Source organism: Callospermophilus lateralis, chromosome 13, assembly GCF_048772815.1.
Source record: "Callospermophilus lateralis isolate mCalLat2 chromosome 13, mCalLat2.hap1, whole genome shotgun sequence".
Classification (NCBI taxonomy): domain Eukaryota; kingdom Metazoa; phylum Chordata; class Mammalia; order Rodentia; family Sciuridae; genus Callospermophilus; species Callospermophilus lateralis.
The window spans coordinates 57,813,060-57,829,985 of NC_135317.1; the positions used below are offsets into that span (position 1 = coordinate 57,813,060).

The 16,926-nt window shown below is 32.8% G+C and overlaps 1 protein-coding gene across 9 annotated transcripts in view; it reads left to right on the forward strand.

Annotated features, from left to right (window-relative positions):
• Cdc42bpa (CDC42 binding protein kinase alpha) overlaps positions 1–16,926 on the forward strand; it is a 323,243-nt gene that overhangs the window by 266,761 nt on the left and 39,556 nt on the right. For all 9 annotated transcript variants that reach the window (XM_076831696.1, XM_076831690.1, XM_076831691.1 and 6 more), the window contains 2 exons: positions 6,239–6,322; positions 13,495–13,600. In XM_076831696.1, the coding sequence (XP_076687811.1) occupies positions 6,239–6,322; positions 13,495–13,600 (190 nt within the window). The remainder of the gene's footprint in view (positions 1–6,238; positions 6,323–13,494; positions 13,601–16,926) is intronic.

The following is a 16,926-nucleotide window of genomic DNA, read 5'->3' on the forward strand; positions in this document are numbered from 1 at the left end:
GACAGACTGTGTCAGTCCGTCCTATCACAGCATTGCCTTTGGCCCAGGATTTAGAAACTCTAATAAAGTCTTCTTTAAATGGTTCCCTTTTTTACACATAAAAAAACCTTCTACTTGAACACTTCTTTGAAATGTTATGAGATAATTATTTGAGTTACTTTTAAGTTCTTGGAAGTATAAAATGTGTCAGTACTCCTTTGCTTATTCCATTGTAACTGAACTTCCCCTCTCCCTGTGCACACTTATTCATCTTACAATTTTTATAATCTTATATAAACAAAAAGGAGGAGATTTTTAGAAAGTGAAAGACATTTCTGCCTTATTCCCAGCCTAGTATCATATTTTAGATTAATAACTTAAATAGATAATCATCTCCAGTGACTACCCCTGAATAAAACTATGAACTGGGCAAGGTCTTTAGTATCATTTTTTTCTTTTATATTCTTTTTCCTGGCCAGAGGTCACTATCAAGAAGGGAGATAATGTGACTTGGCCTCCATAATCATAAAGTTATTTTGAGTACCCCTGCCATAGAGATAACCCCTGATAGAATAAAAAGAATGCTAAATGTGGAGTTGAGAGACAGGATTCAGACTTGGCCCTTCAAATTCACAAAGCATATTAGTTGTAAGGAATAATCCATGTTACACAACAGCTGATATTTAGCTGGTAAGCTTCAGTTCAGTAGCTCCAGAATTTAAAATATTGAAATATTTTCCTAGCATTTGGTGATTAACTGCTGGTACAAGTCCCCTCAATGCCCTCATGGAGACCCTTCTTCTCTCCCCACTTCTCCTTAATCTAAAATTTAAAGGTCTAAGTCCTGGTAGTGGTTACATTGACCAGCCACCAAAGCCTTGCCACCACAGTGCCTGCCTATACCCACCACCCTGGGAGGCTACACTTGGGGGTACCTGTAGAGGGACCCTCTAATGTTGCCAGCTTAGTAGTCTATTTCTCCCACACATCCATCAGATTATAGAAATTCCCACTTTGAACAAAAGTTAACTGTTTTACATAAACAACACATCATAAATCCAGAAGAATATTCTACTTCATTTGTACATGGGAAAATATCCTCAACTTGAGAAAATGATTTGTACATTTAGAGAACAAAGTCTTGTGCCAGAATTCTGTGGAGCTGAAATCAAAGCTAAAACGTTAATTTTGGGAAAACTTTTTCTCTCCCAAGTTTGTGTATTCTCAGTCATTGATGATTCAACCTAGAATTTTAAGAAGTTTTATTCACTTAGTTTCAAATTTAAGGGTCTTTATTCTTTTAATCATCGAATAATTCTGTTTTGTCAAGACATAGTCTTATGACTGCGTCTAAATCATCCATCAGTGACATTTATAAGAAGGGAAAATAATTTTATGTACTTAAAATACTTAGCCTCTGCTGTTTTTTTTTATTGATTTGTAACTTCTGATCATAGCATTGTTCTTTTTATACAATATATTTAAAACAAATTTCCTAACCTATTTTCCAAATTGTCTTTATTGCCTTTTATTTTAAAAACTCAGTCCTAGTAATTTTGAAAATTGCCAAATGGAATAGATGCTCAATCATTGTGCTTTATGACATCTTTTAAATTTTAATTCAAAGCGTTTCAATTTCTGAAAGTACTTGGCTTAAAGGGTATAAGTGAGTATAAGTGCTGGATTTCTGCTGCTGCAAAATTAAAAGGAATTGACTTAAGTGACAAGCACAAAGCTGATATTAGCTTATTTTGCTTTCACTAATGTCTAATAAAAGAACAAATTTCATTTTTATCAAGGACAAAATTATGTCTGATCTGCAACATTTACTTCACATGTATGATTTGCTTTGTGAAATAAAAAGTTCTATAAGGAATACAAATATTGATTATGCAGTAGAGATCAGTGCTCAGAGTAAGAGATGAGCAATGAAGGTTATCACCATGCCTTTGGTTAATTTCTGTTATCTTAACCCTTGATTATATTAAAGCTAGTGGTTATGCTTTTGTGTAATGACATATCACATCCCTAACATGAATATTCAAACTGAAGTTTATTATAAGTCCTCCGTTTTCAAGAAATGTTGTCATAATCATGCCTTATAGGAATTTTCTAAGAGCAACACAATATTTAAAAGTGATTTCTTGGGTTTTTGTTTTTCCTGACTTATTTTCCTAGACTGATCCCGTTGAAAACACTTATGTATGGAACCTGAGCATCAAGTATGTAAACATCCAGTCAAGGTCCACATCTCCTTCCATATCTAGTGAAGCTGAGCCAGTTAAGGTGCTTCATTGGAGCAACCTTGCTCCCCTTTTCTGACACTTGTGTCAGAAAAGGGAATTGGAGAGGGAAAAAAAGTGAAATCTATCTTCTGTTAATCAAATAGATTTTGTAATAAGTTAGAGGTCATTACTTTTTAAATTTTTTTTTTTAGTTGTAGATGAACACGATACCTTTATTTTGTTTTTATGTGGTGTTGGAATCCAGCCCTGTGCCTCATGCATACTCAGCAGGTGCTCTACCACGGAGCCATAACCCCGGCCCTAGAGGTCATTACTTTTAAATGATAATGTTGGTAGGAATAGAAAATGAATTAGAAAATTGTTCCCCTAAACTTACCTAAAATAGACAAAAATATAACTCTAATAGTAATCTCTCTACATGGTATAGAAGAACTATGTGGAACACAGGATAGTTTTATGTAAAGGTTAGAATTAACAGATACAGATTCTGAAGGTATATGCAATGCAGGTGACATTCTCACATTTTAATTCTTATAATAAACTTAATAAACCATGATATAACTAATCTGTTACATCATAAGCATAGCTTAAAAGTAAAATTTTCACTGCTGGCAGCTGAGTATTTTATTCTGACTGCTGAATCCACCTCAGGTACTCACTTAACTAAACCGTGCCGTGCCCTTTAATAGTACCAAAAAATGTGTTGTTTTTACACTTCATGTCGAGCCATGGCTTTTAACAGCCAATTGACTGGTTTTCTCACCAGAGACAATTTCCTGCACAGGTTAGAACAATATGTTGTGTCTCAGTTCATGCTACCTGCCTTATGACACAGTCCTAGTTTTTCACTTAGCATCACAGTTCCTGCAGAGCTCCTTTGCTTCCCTCTTTGTGATCAACAAAACTGTGTCTAGCTATCCACAGAAGCAGATGGTTCAGTGTAAGAAGTTGTCTTAAGTGTGAACTGTAGTCATGACTTGTTTCCCAACTACAGTCCTCAGACTGGTTAATGAAACCCTCAGTATTTTTAGTTACAATTGTTTCAATATTTGGGGTTAATGGAATTTTATTTTAATGATAAAACCTTTCAGGCATACACAGAATAACATAATAAATATCTATCACTCACAGACTTAACAGATAAGAATATTTTATTTTACTTTTTCAGTTTTTTATTTTCAAAGAAAAAATATTTCAGAACCAGTTAATGTCTTCCCTTATACCATTCCTCTCTTTTTTCCCAGACATATCTCAATATCTAGAATCTGGATGCATATCCCCTTCCTTGGTTTCACCTGTTTATTTCATTTGTATCCATAAACAATATATAGTAATGTTTGTCATGTATTTAAAATTTGCAGAAATGTTAACTGTGTCCTTCTGCATCTTTTTTCATTCATAAGTATGCATTGAGGTTTAATCATACAGATACATGTCCATTTAGTTCATTCATTATAACTGCAGCATAATGTTTCATTGTTTGAATATGCCACAGCTATTTATCCATTCTTCTGTTGTTGGATATTTAAGTGGCTTCCAGTTTTTTATTACTATAATCAGCACTGAAGTGAACCTCTTAATATCTATCTACCTTTGCAAATGTGCAGTTTGTTTAGCATTTATACATAGAAGTGGAGTTACTGGGCTTTATGTATTTTTCGTTTTAACTAGATCTTACCAAACTGTTTTCCATAGTGGTTGAACCTGTTTTCATTCCTACCGACAGTGTGTGAGAGTTCCCTGTTTGCCCACATCCTTACCATAGCTTGGTACTAACAGCTATTAACTTTTGTCAATCTAATAGGTATAAAGTAACATTTTTGTTTTAACTTGTTTCTGTTTTCTAATATATCTCTTTAGAAAAGCATCTTTTTTTATATATGTTTGTTGGCTATGGATGATTTACCTGTTAATGTTTTTGTCCATTGTTCTACTGACTTATTTTTCCTCTTGTTTTATAAATGTCCTTTATATATTCTGGATACTAATTCTTTGCTGGCTATATGAATTGTAAATATTTTCTTCTGGTCTTGGTTTATTTTAAAATTTTATTTGTGGTTTCTTCTATCTTGCAGAAATTTTCATTTTAAAGTAGTCAGTTTTATCAGTCATTTCCTTTGTTACTTATGCTTTTTTATGCAGTTTTTTTAAAGCAGTTCTTTTGCAGTGCAGAGATTATGAAGATTTTCTTCCATATTTTCTTCTAGGAGTTTAAAGCGTTGGCTTTTATGACCTTAATGAAACTGGAATATATTGTTATATATAATAGAAAGTGGGATTCTAATTTGTTTTTCCCATATCAACATCTGGCTCTTTTATATTTCCCCTCCTTTGATTTGTAAACCCAACACTACTTTGTGTGCATGGGTCCATTGGAGTTCTCTTTCTCTTTCACTGCCCTTTTGCTTATTTCTGCACTGATACCAAATCATCTTATTTATTCTAGCCCTAAAATAATTCTTGATACCTGGTATAGTGAGCTACCCAAAAAAAACTTGATTCTTTTTCATCTTGACCTTTTGGTTTTCCATATTACTTTTAGGATTAACTTGTCAAGTTCCATGTGGGGCTTTTGAATGGAATTGCATTGAACTTATAGATTTATTTGAAAAGAATTGACATCTTCATGATATTGGGCATTTCTGTCTATAAACATGATACGCATAGCTGTTGGTTATTCTTTTACATCCTTAAATAAGGTTGCATTACTTTCAGTGTACTCCATGTTATTAGATTTGTTCCTAGGTATCTTAAAATTTTATTACTCTGATGAGTGGGATCTTTTTAAATACTTTATTTTAAAAGTTAGGCATTGCTTATCTTTTTAAACTCTGTTGATCTTGTATCCAGCACCTTTGCTTGACTCTTTTTTAATTTACAAACATTTCTTGAACTTTCTATAGAATTCTAATGAAAGTTTTGTTTACTGTTAATTTTTTTCATTAACTTTTACATAGATTTTTCAGTGTTTACTTTCTTATCTTTTAAATTTATCCTCTCAAATGTTGAATTATAGATTGGGTTCAAGCTATTCAAAAGGAAATATAGTTCCAGTTAGAACTAAACTCACAGTTAAACAGAAGATCCTAAAAAACACATTGAATTCCATTTTAAGGCTATACTGAATGTCAAATAGTCTATTTTTGGAAGTTATATGTAATAAAGACAAAGAAAGACCATCAATTTTTCTCCTAATATTTTTAAATATTAAAATTAGGATATAAATTATTTTCTTACTTGCTTAATATTCTAAAAGGATGTTATTTCTCATCTTTTTTAAATACTTTTCTAATTAAGTAATGTCTCTTTGTCATGTCCCCCACACCCAATAACATCCAATAAATCAATAATTTATTTCAAAGAAATAGCTTACAATAATACCTCATAAAACTGTTTGCCTACTAATAAAGATAATAGTTTGTAACTAAATTTGTCTTAAATTCAGAATTTCAGTAATTTTAAATAATTTAACTCTCTTATTTGGTGATTAATTTTTACAAAAATCCCACTAATCTCTACCTGTATATTCAAATCCACAGAGTTATTTGTATTCCACACATTTAATGTATGTTCTAAAAATGGAGGTCAAGTAGTAAAAAGGAATCTTCTAAATATTTTTATTATAAATAAAAGTCAGATACTTTTTAGGATGAATATATCAAATTCATAGGAATGGAAAGTTAGTATCCTCATTTTTATATGTAGGTTAAATACTCTGATTCTTTGATTTGGTTTGGTTTTCTTCCATGGATTTTCTTTTCCAAATTATTCATTTTAAAGTTTCCAGACTGAAATATTTTTTACTAATTGAACAAATTTCATTGTAGACAATTGCAGACTAAAATTTAAATGATCAGTACTATGAGAATTTCAACTTCGATGAGATTAACTAGTAGAACTCTTTGCCTAATTGATGTTTGTTCATTTCTATTTACTTTGGTTTCTTTCTAGTTATGTTTAAGATAAATGAAATGTTTCATGACATTTGTTTCCCTTTTTGCCTCTGGGTTCAGATTGCAGACAGTGCTCCACTTCCAGTTCACACACCAACCTTAAGGAAAAAGGGATGCCCTGGTTCAACTGGTTTTCCACCTAAGGTACTCTAGTTATAAACATAATGTATTCAAAAAAAAGGATAGTGGATTTCTTCTGCTTGTTTATATACTATGCTTTTAATTATGATTTCTTCAAAGTTAAAAACATAAAAGCATGGAAGGAAAATAAACTCAGTATGAATGGAAATAATCACTAATGAGAAAGGTAGGAAGCTTGTACAGTTTTTGGATTTTTTTTTTCCCTGTTCTAAATTCAGTGTTTTAAAGTCTAAGTAAGGTGTAATGCTTCTTCCAGAAACTACTCTGGATTGTTGCCTGAGGAAAACATTAAGTTGAGGTCTCCAATGCAAGGATCTGGAATTGGGGTTATTAAACAAAGCACTGAGAAGGAGAAATGTTTAGTGAAAAACTCAGTTGAATCTATCTTGCTTCCCCCCTCCCTTCATTCTAGTCAATTGACTATGACACGTGTATTATAGAGAACAGAACATAGAGATTTAATTGCTTATCTCAGATTCCTACAAAGAAATTCTAGAAATTGGAAAACTGAAATGAATTACCTCTCAAAAACATAAACCTTGGGTAAATCATAGAATGAGAGAAAGATAAGCAGATATGAAAAAAGTATAAGTGGTATAAAAGAAAGACCATAAACTGAATAATCTACGCCCATCAAGAGAGTAAAAAACCCAAGAAAAAGCAAATGTTACGTTCAAATCTTAGAGGAATTTACTATGGCCTCTAAAAGCAAAGAAACTAAAGGAAAAGCAGATGTACATTCAAAACAGTCCAAAAATAATGTAAATAGAAACACAGTGTGGAGTGAGCATGTATTGGTCTTGCCTGGAGAAAAAGTGTATAGATGATATTGCTGGTGGTTAACATTTTAAATCCCTGGCCAGACTTCCTAAATTAGCAGTGTAATCTCGAGCATGTTGTTTACCTTTCTATGCTTTCATTTCCTCATTCAAAAAAAAAAAAAAAAAGAGAGAGACAATACTAATACCCATTTCATTGAATAGTTTATGAATTTTAGACAAATTTAATGTTTGTAAAGAACCTAGAATGATTATTGGCATAATATACATCATAAGTATATTTATACTTGTAATATCATATAAAATGTCAAATAAATAAATGTTGGTAACTCAGTAAGGAAATTAAGCGTAAGTATGGATCTTCATAAATGAAAGGGAATAAATAGGAGATTAGTAAGTAAAAAGTATAAATTTTAAGCCTTTGAAAGAAAATAGTCATTGAAAAAGTAAAGAAAGGAAAACATGGTGACTTGGTACTCCTGCTGTGTAATAAATTGTCTGAAATCTTTTTTTTTTTTTTTTTTTTGGTACAGGGGATCAAATTCAGGGGCACTCAAGCACTGAGTCACACTCCCCAGCCCTATTTTGTATTTTCTTTAGAGACAGGGTCTCACTGAGTTGCTTAGCGGAACTTGCGATTCTCCTGCCACAGCCTCAGCCTCCCAAGCCACTGGGAATACAGGTGTGCCACACCACATCCAGCAAATTATCTGAAATCTTAATGTATTGAAACAACCCCTTTTTATGCTTACAAATTATTGGGCTATGAATTTTGGAATGATTCATCTGGGAAGCTCTTATTAGGAGCTTTCCATGTAGTTGTAGTTAAATAACAGCTGAGACTGCCATCATCTGAAGGTTCAACTGAGCTGGATTGTTCACTTCCAGGGGTAGGCATTTGATGCTGGCTGTCATTCAACCACTTACAGTCTTTCCAGCATGACAATGCTAGTCTTCCTACATGGCAGCTGCCTTTCCCCAGAGTGAACATGCCAAAAGAACCAGGTATAAGCTGCATAGCTTAAAGTAAAGACATATGAAAGGTAGAAAAGGAAAGTAGAGGACACAGGTGTATACTACACATAAAACAAACAATTATAGATTAAGTTATTTTCCCATACACTCCAAAATGTAAATGAATAGGAACAAATCACCAGCATCTATAAGACCTTTGCGGTATTTAAAGTTATATTTGTGTAAATTGAGATGAAGGGAAGTGACTTATAATGACCCTTGGCTACAGAACTATCAAGGGAGCATTAAGTACTCCTGGAAAGATCTGAGGACAGTAGCAGAAACTGGGAAGGGACTTCTCAAGTGCCATTCCACAGTAAGCATAAGGAGATATAAGTAGAGGAAGATCTGGCAGTGCTAAAGTTAGGAGTTCTCAAAACTAACAAATTAGAAATGCCTTTCCAGATCAAAGTCCTGTCCTATGGAGAAATAGTTGGATGTAGATTCAAAATTGAGTAGGACAGGGAAGAAAAGTGGGAGTCCAAATAGATAAGAAGAGGGAATAAAGATCTTAAAAAGTATGAGATCATGTATATGTTTTTTTCATTTTATGAAAATAACAGAAAAGGAAATCTAGAGCTATGGAGGTACAAAAACTATCCTGGCCCACCATTTCCACATAAAAGGATAGGGAAAGTAAAAGGTAAAACTCATCAACTGAAAAGAGTTACAGTTAAATCTCACCCAAAATGATTACATTTTAAAAAGAATAAGGTATAAAATATCCTAATAAAAAATAAAAGTCTGCCAATCAAAGAGTGTTTGTTTCAGGTTGGGGTTGTGGCTCAGTGGCAGAGCGCTTGCCTAGCATGTATGAGGCACTGAGTTCAACCCTAGAAGCACCATATTAAAATAAATAAAATAAAGTATTCTGTCCATCTACAACCAACAAAAAAGTGGTTTGTCTCTACAAAACCAGTGAAAATCAGTGGATAGTGGGGTATGGAAGCATCCATCAGTGTTAAGATTTTGTGTTCAACCCCAGAACCAAAAAAGAGAAGAAAGAGGGGGAATTACAGTGAATATTTCAAAAGAAATTTATTTCTCAAATAATAGAAACTTAAATTTAAAAAATGAGAATTCTAAACCTTAAAAGCAAAGGTTGTTTGGAAAAAGGAAAATTTGAAAAAAGAAGATAAAGCATTTAGGAGAAAACTACAATTTAAAATACAATGTGATTTCAGGAATATAGGCTAGTGTACAGGGAATTCAAGAACAAATATACTAGCAGATAATGCCTTTCGACAAATAGATAAAGAGGTGGATTTTTTAATTTAGCAAAGAAATTAGCAAAGAGGTTTAAAAAAATTAAGAAAAAGCAATAGAAATACTGGCAAAGAAGAGCCAACATTTTTTATAATAGGAGTCCCAGAAAAAGAACATGAAGCAATGGAAAATACTAAAAAGTTAGTCAAGAAAATTTCCCCAAACAAAAGAAGACTTGCATCTCAAATACCAGGATGTGCAGCATAGCTGAGAACATCAACTCAACTAAAATAACATATTCTAGTGAACTGTTACTGGTCTTTTTAAAAAAATTTTTTTTAGATGTAGACGGACATAGTATCTTTATTTATTTTTATGTGGTGCTGAGGATTGAACCCAGGGCCTCATGCATGCTAGGCAGGCACTTTACCACTGAGCTACAGGCCCAGTCCCTGTTATTGGTCTTTAAAGAAATGCATTAGATATTCAGGCAAGAAGATTGGTCTCATCTGATGATGAGATTATCATCAGATTTTTTTTCAGTGGCTTCACTATGCTGGAAAACAATGGAATTATATATTTAAGATACCCAAGGAAATTATGAGTCAGAGTTTTAAGAAGCTAAGTTGTTTTGTTGTGGTGGTTTTGTCTTTATTTTTATGACTGAGCTATTGCCCTAAGATTGGAAGGATACAAAAGCATCCTCCAAAATACAAAGCCACAGAAAAATGTGTAAGAGTTCAAGAAATGGTTCCACAGTCTTTCTGAAGAATGTACTAAAAAACAAGTTTCAGATAATCAAAATAATAAGACACCAGGTAATTTGAGAGTCAGGAAGTGAAATAAGGGTCTAGAGTTAAATACAGAATGGTTCAAAAAGCTGGACTTTGTGGTGCATGCCTTTAATCCCAGCTGCTCAGGCTAAGGCAAGTAGGATCCACCAGTTCAAGGCTAGCCTCAGCAACTTAGTGAGACACTGTCTCAAAATAAAATATCAAAAGGGCTGGGGATATAGCTCAGTGGTAAAGCATCCCTGGGTTCAATTCCCACTATCACCTCCCACCCCACCCCCCAAGAAAAATAAAAGGAAAAATAGCTTTTACTTCCGAATGATTTAAAATCCACATGAAGCATTAAACTAGCTCTCAAAACATAACTATTCTACCCTGCCATATGTTAATTTTGTAGAGCACTTAAACCAAAGAGACCACACAAACTCAGCAACACCAGATTTGGTGAAAGAGAAAAATATCAAATCACAAATAATGAGACTTTTAAATAAAAAGTCTACAAACAAAACGATAAGATTCCAAATGCCTCTCCCTTGTTTATCTCCCAAGATATTGGCAGTTGGGGTTATACCTCCTCTCCCCTCTCTCCTTGGAGGATACCAGTAGATTCTCTAAAGAAATAGGCCCAGAAAATATCTATAGATAATGGCATTTGAGGATCCTCTGTGAGATGGCAGATCATCTCTAAACAAACACAAATATTTGCTTACATATTTACACATAAGTGCATGCACACTCTCTCACATACACACATACACATACCCCTTTCTGTATAGCTTTTTTTCTGTCTCTTAAAAATGTTCAGATTCTCAAGAATCAGCAAGCATTTTAGTAAATTCTCTAACAAAAGAAAAAGCAGAACAATGTTTTTGTATGTTTCTTGTTAGAGGAAAAAGAAGCTGTGAAGAAAGCAGAAGAAAACAAAAATAGCGATCAGAGAACATGAGGTCTTTGGAAAATTAAAAATGTTAACCATTTTAAAAATTCAATAAATGAATTAGGAGATAAATTTTAGAAAATCTCTTAGAAAGTATTTTATCTAGGCACAGTGGCACGCACCTGTAATCTCAGCATCTTGAGAGGCTGAGGCAGAAGTGTTGCAACTTCAAGCCCAGCCTGGACAACTTGGCAAGACCTTTTCTCAAAATGAAAAATATAAAGGACTGGGGATGTAGCTCAGTGGTAGAGCACCCCACCCTGGATTTAATCCCTAGTACCACCAAAAAAAAAAAAAAAAAAGGAAAAATAAAATATTGTAAAAGGTCACATAGGAAATAATATAAGAAATCAGTATTCAACAAATAGAAGTTCCAGAATAATACATTTTTCCATAACTGAAAAATTTAATGCCTTTTTACCCATTTTTCCCCCTCTTCTAACTATCCTTTCAAGAATTATCAGAAATCAACTATTTACCAGGATGCAGGGAACAGGGATCTTAGATCAGAAACCAAATAATCTATTAAATTTAATGTAGGATTAAATTCATGTTTCTTTCTGTTTCTATTCTTCACCCCTCCCCTAAAACAAAACCATAGTACTATTGTGTATTGCCTAAAGATTGATGACATCAGAATAATGATTTTTAAATTAAGTTGTATGTTAATACTATTCTCAGTTGAGATTAGTGAAACATGGACCCCTTAATCTTTAATAGTAAACTACACCCACCTTCTCCCATAATTTAATCAGCACCTGCCAGTTGGATGGTTGGTCACCCAAAGTTATTTCTCTGCCAAAACATTGTTTTTTGTTAGCACCACTTTACTCAGATTTGTGACAGCCTGAATAGATCTCTGGGGAAGAGGGAGATGTCTTGGTAGTCTTTTAAAAAAGAAGAAAAAGAATGGAGTTACTTTGAGCAATTGATTAATTCTTTCAGACATATTTGAAGTAACAGCCAAAAATAAATAAATAAATAACTGTGGCTGCGACAAATTTGTTGATAATTCTTCACAATACCCAAGAAACTACCTAAAAGTCTTATATTTATTATACACTTTATTCCCTTAATAATGGTAGTTACATCATTCTATGTAAAAGATAATCTACTGTTTCTTTTTTTAAACTTCTCTTGTGATATATATCCTATCCCAGTTGAAGAGAGCAGCTTTTGGTTTGGCTTTGGGATTTTTGGGCAGTGCTTGGGAGCGCACTGCCTAGTGCATGTTAGGCAAGTACTCTACCACTGAGCTACGTCCCTAGTCACCAGAATTTATTTTTACTTAAATTTTAGTTTTGAATATTCTTTGTGATTTTTATAATAGATTAACCTAAACTAAGTACTTCATAACTTTAATCATTACTGACATTTATTGGACTATAAAGAGTAGTATAAATTACACATGAATAATTAGTGAATTTTGTTTTCATAAAGAAGTAAATGTTTTTAAGTACTTACTATGTTGTGTCAGTCATTGTTTGAAAGTCTTCATTTATAAGTAATATTTATAAATATTTAATATTTATACTCATTTAGCCACCTCATGAAGTAGATGCTATTATTTTATATATAAGGAAAGTGAGATGCAGAGGACTGAAGTGATTTGCTCCTGAGTTTATACAGTTGTGTAAAGGAAGAATTATTATTATAATTCTTTTAAAACATGCTAAGAAATAATTTGGAGAAGAAAAGAATATTCCAAGGAGATAAAGTCTATATTGGGTTGTCACTGTGTACATCAAGCAAGACGGAAGGGCTGGGGATATAGTTCAGTGCAAGGTCCTAAGTTTAATCCTAAGTACCACAAAAGAAAAAAAATTGTTGCAATCAAGACAGAGATCTTTACTTGACTTTCAGTAAGAAATTTCAGGCTGACATCTGTCTATGGTATAATAGGTGTGTATTTTTATCAGCTCAAGTATAAGTAATTCTGCCTCTTTCCATGAGAAGAAACAGATACTTATAGCCTCTCATTTGTTCTTGCTTCCAGAAGATGAAATACATGATTTACAGTAGAAATAAGAGGTTTACATGATTCTTTTTATTGTTCTAAGAAGGTATAAAGCATATTAAAACTATATTTGTGTACATAAATTATCAAAATTTTACTTAATTCTGCCAAGAATAATTCAAAGAATTTACAGAAATTCTGAAGCCAAGACTTATGAGCAAAACCAAAATGCTACTGTCTGCTTTATACACTTTCCAAATGATATTCAAAAGCAATTATCATTTAACTTAGATTATTTTAGCTTGTTCTAACTTAGTATTATCTCATATAATCGTTTAAAGAGTATAAGCTATGAGAAGATGCTATGAGAAATGGAAAGAATTCATTCTTCTGTTTAGTAAACATTCTAGTAGATTGTTATGGGACATACTGACTAACATTACAGAAATCTTTAAATAATCAATGTATGTTTTCTTATCAATGTTTTGCAGCGCAAGACTCACCAGTTTTTTGTAAAATCATTCACTATTCCTACTAAATGTCATCAGTGTACCTCTTTGATGGTGGGTTTGATAAGACAGGGTTGCTCATGTGAAGGTAAGAAAAAATGGAAAAGTTGACTTGTTTGAGCACCACTTTGTTATAACATTTCTACCTAAATTGTAATTGAGTAACTTTATTCTCTTTAAAAAACATACAAATGTTTGTTTCATTTAATCATTTGCTTTTCTCTGGATAACAAGAATATAGATAATAAACTGAGCACTTGCTAAAGTCTTTTGGATATTAGGGAAATTAGACAAATGTTCCCTAGAAATATTTTTCAGGGGAGATATATTTGAATATGTTTAATTCATCTTTGTTTTATTATTTGGGTAAATTAATGGTCCCCCAAACCATTAACCTATATGACAGAAGCCATGGAAGTTATCCTTGGATATATTCATTCAATTTTAACATTGTTTATTTTCAGAAATTAAATATTTGCCACTATGCCTTAAAAGAAAGTTTATTCCTAGTATTAATAGTAGAAGTTTTTCCTCCTCATTCATTGGTTTACCTGTCATGTATTTTTGGAATGCTTAGTGAATGTGAGAAGGACAAAGGTGCTACACTTGTGGAGCTCACATTTTGAGAGATGGGGGTGAAAGGATCAGGGGTCATTTAAATAGAAAAACCAAGCCTATTTGTTTGAGTACTACTTTATGTTTCCTAGATCTCTAAAATGAAAATGATTTAAATGATAATGGGATATATTATCATTTGTGACTTTTAGAAATATGAATTCTTTAACTTTTAATTAATGTATTTATTTCAGTTAGTTATATATGACAGCAGATTACATTTTGACTCATTGTACACAATTGCAGCACAACTTAAATTTCTATGATTGTACACGATATAGCATCAGACCATATGTGCAGTCATACATGTACCTAGGGTAATGATGTCCATCTCATTCCACTATCTTTCCCTGTGCACAGAAATATGAATTCTTAATCAGATGAGACTTGCCACTACAAAACCACCTTATATAGGTAAAACCACCTTATATAGGTACTAGTGGTATATCTTATGAAAAAGACAAGAAGATAGTTGCTAAATCAAATTCTAATACTAGTTTCTGTTTCTTAGCTTTTCTGCTTTTAGTTTTGAAAGGGAATTTGGATGGAATATAGACACTCTGCATTTCAGGTGCTGAATTTCCTGAATTCTGGGAAACTACCTGGTTATTTTTTTATGCATCAGAATTACTTGTAACTCCATAGTAGGAACCTGGGGACTCTTCCCAGTCTCTCTTACTTCTGGAGTCTTGTGCCATGAAATTGTGCCTTTTTCAGATATATGATGTTTTCTAGAATATTTTCCTCACCGGGCTATGACTCAAACCTGGTTGCTTAGGACAGGGAATTTGGTTCATTTTGCTGATGGTTATTTTCCCCATCAATTTTAAGCATTGTTTTGGGAAAATGCGGTGGAACTACATCTATTAGGTGATTGGACATGTTACTTAACCTTTCTCTGACAAGTAAGTATGGATGATAAATACTACCTGCCTTATTGGTTGTGATAGGATTAAATGAAAAACTTTTTAATGTATTTAGAATAGTACCTGGTATGTAGTAATCGCTAAGTAGATGTTTGATGGGAAGAGGAAAGAGGAAAAGAGAGAGGAATAATTGCTGAACAGAAAAGCTAATAATTGCACTTAGGCCATTATGTCTAATGTTATGCATTCAGCATTTTATTGATGTGCTTCAAACAAAAATCAAAATCTTTAATTAGAAAAAGACCCCGGGTTAGGAAAATGTATGTAATTTTGCCCAAGCTGGAGAGTTTCTTTGAATATAGGAATTTTAGTGATTATTGTCCATTCTGGAGTAATCATGTCCATAGCATCCAAACAGATGGTTGCACACATTTATCATTTTGAAGCTGTGAATTTTCACAGAAAGGTAAATTGCTACCTGAGAGAGAAGTCCATCCTATTTTTTAATATTCTCGTGAAGGTCAAGTATTTACCTATATAATTTTCAAATCTGACTTGCTGCATCTTCCACCATTTAATCTTAATTCTTTCCTTGGATACCATCAAGACATGAGTCATGAGTGGCCTCCAAATATTTCAAGGTGGCTAAATGCCCTTTTGTAACAGGTTAAATATTCCTCATTCCATAGTTATCTTGACTGTCCCATCTGTGTTCTGTTCATGTTCTGTTTGTTGGCTTTTCTCTTCAAATGGAGCACCACATTTCATACTCCAGAGAGGCTGCCTTGTCATAGAACAGTGGTGCTGTTAACTGGTGACTTTTATTTATTAAAGCCACCTGAGTTGACAGCAGCTTATTTGGCAAATACGCCGTTCCATTCATTTACATTGAGATTGCTGTCAGTTCCTCTAAGGACTTTCATGTAGACGTTGTTAAGCCAGCTCTTTCCTTTATTTCATGTGTGTGGTTTATTTGTTGAACTTAAGAAATCCCTCTTCTACTCTTTCCAGTTCACAATATGGACCCTAAGCATAGTAGCAGCACATGGTGCCCTGGAAAAGGCACGAGTTTTGGAGAGAGACACTCCTGGTTTCAAGGACTAGTTCTGCTGCTGTGTGTCCTTGTTTAATTTGCTTCAGATCCTTTTCCACATTTATTGTTTTTAGGAAATGTAGTCAGAAATGATAAAATGTTAAATGCTTTTAAAGTATTCTTAAAAATTAAAATACAAATTATGGAATCTAAAATGTCACTATTTGAAGAAACTTAAGACCCTTTTTTATTAGAATATATAAAATATATGTTTTGGCTTTTATGGAAAATGTAGAAAACAATGTCATTTGCTGGTTTTCTTTAAAAAATTGTAAAATTATTTATATAATTATGATTAATGAAGGATTAATTTGAAATTTTTTAATATGAGGAAACAAAACAATATTTCTTCATAGCTAAAATAAACAGGAGAATTTTCAAAATGTCTAAACAATTTTTTATTTAAAAAGAATCTGGAATGGTCACCACAACAGAATGACAGAATTAAAATACCATCATAGCTGTGATTTCTTAATTTTGTAACTTTAATTTGCTGTCATTTTGTAGATTTGCCAGTCTCTCTGGGTATTTGTAGCAAGCCCTGTGTTTTAAAAAAGAGGCATATGATTTTTTCAGAATGATTTTTTTCATTAACTCTTTGTAAATCACACAGTTAGTGGTAGTACAATAATTCTGCAGAAGGTTATGTATGTTAAAAATATTCATCCTTTACTTGAAACTTAAAAATACCTGTATTTAACCAGACATCTTTGTAGCCTTTTTTCTGTTTTTGCTGTATGCTTAACTTCACCAGATGCTTTTTTCTTATATTACTAGTTTATGAGTTGCTTATGGTTTTTCTGGAATTTTGAACATAAAGGAAGAAACATTCTAAGAATG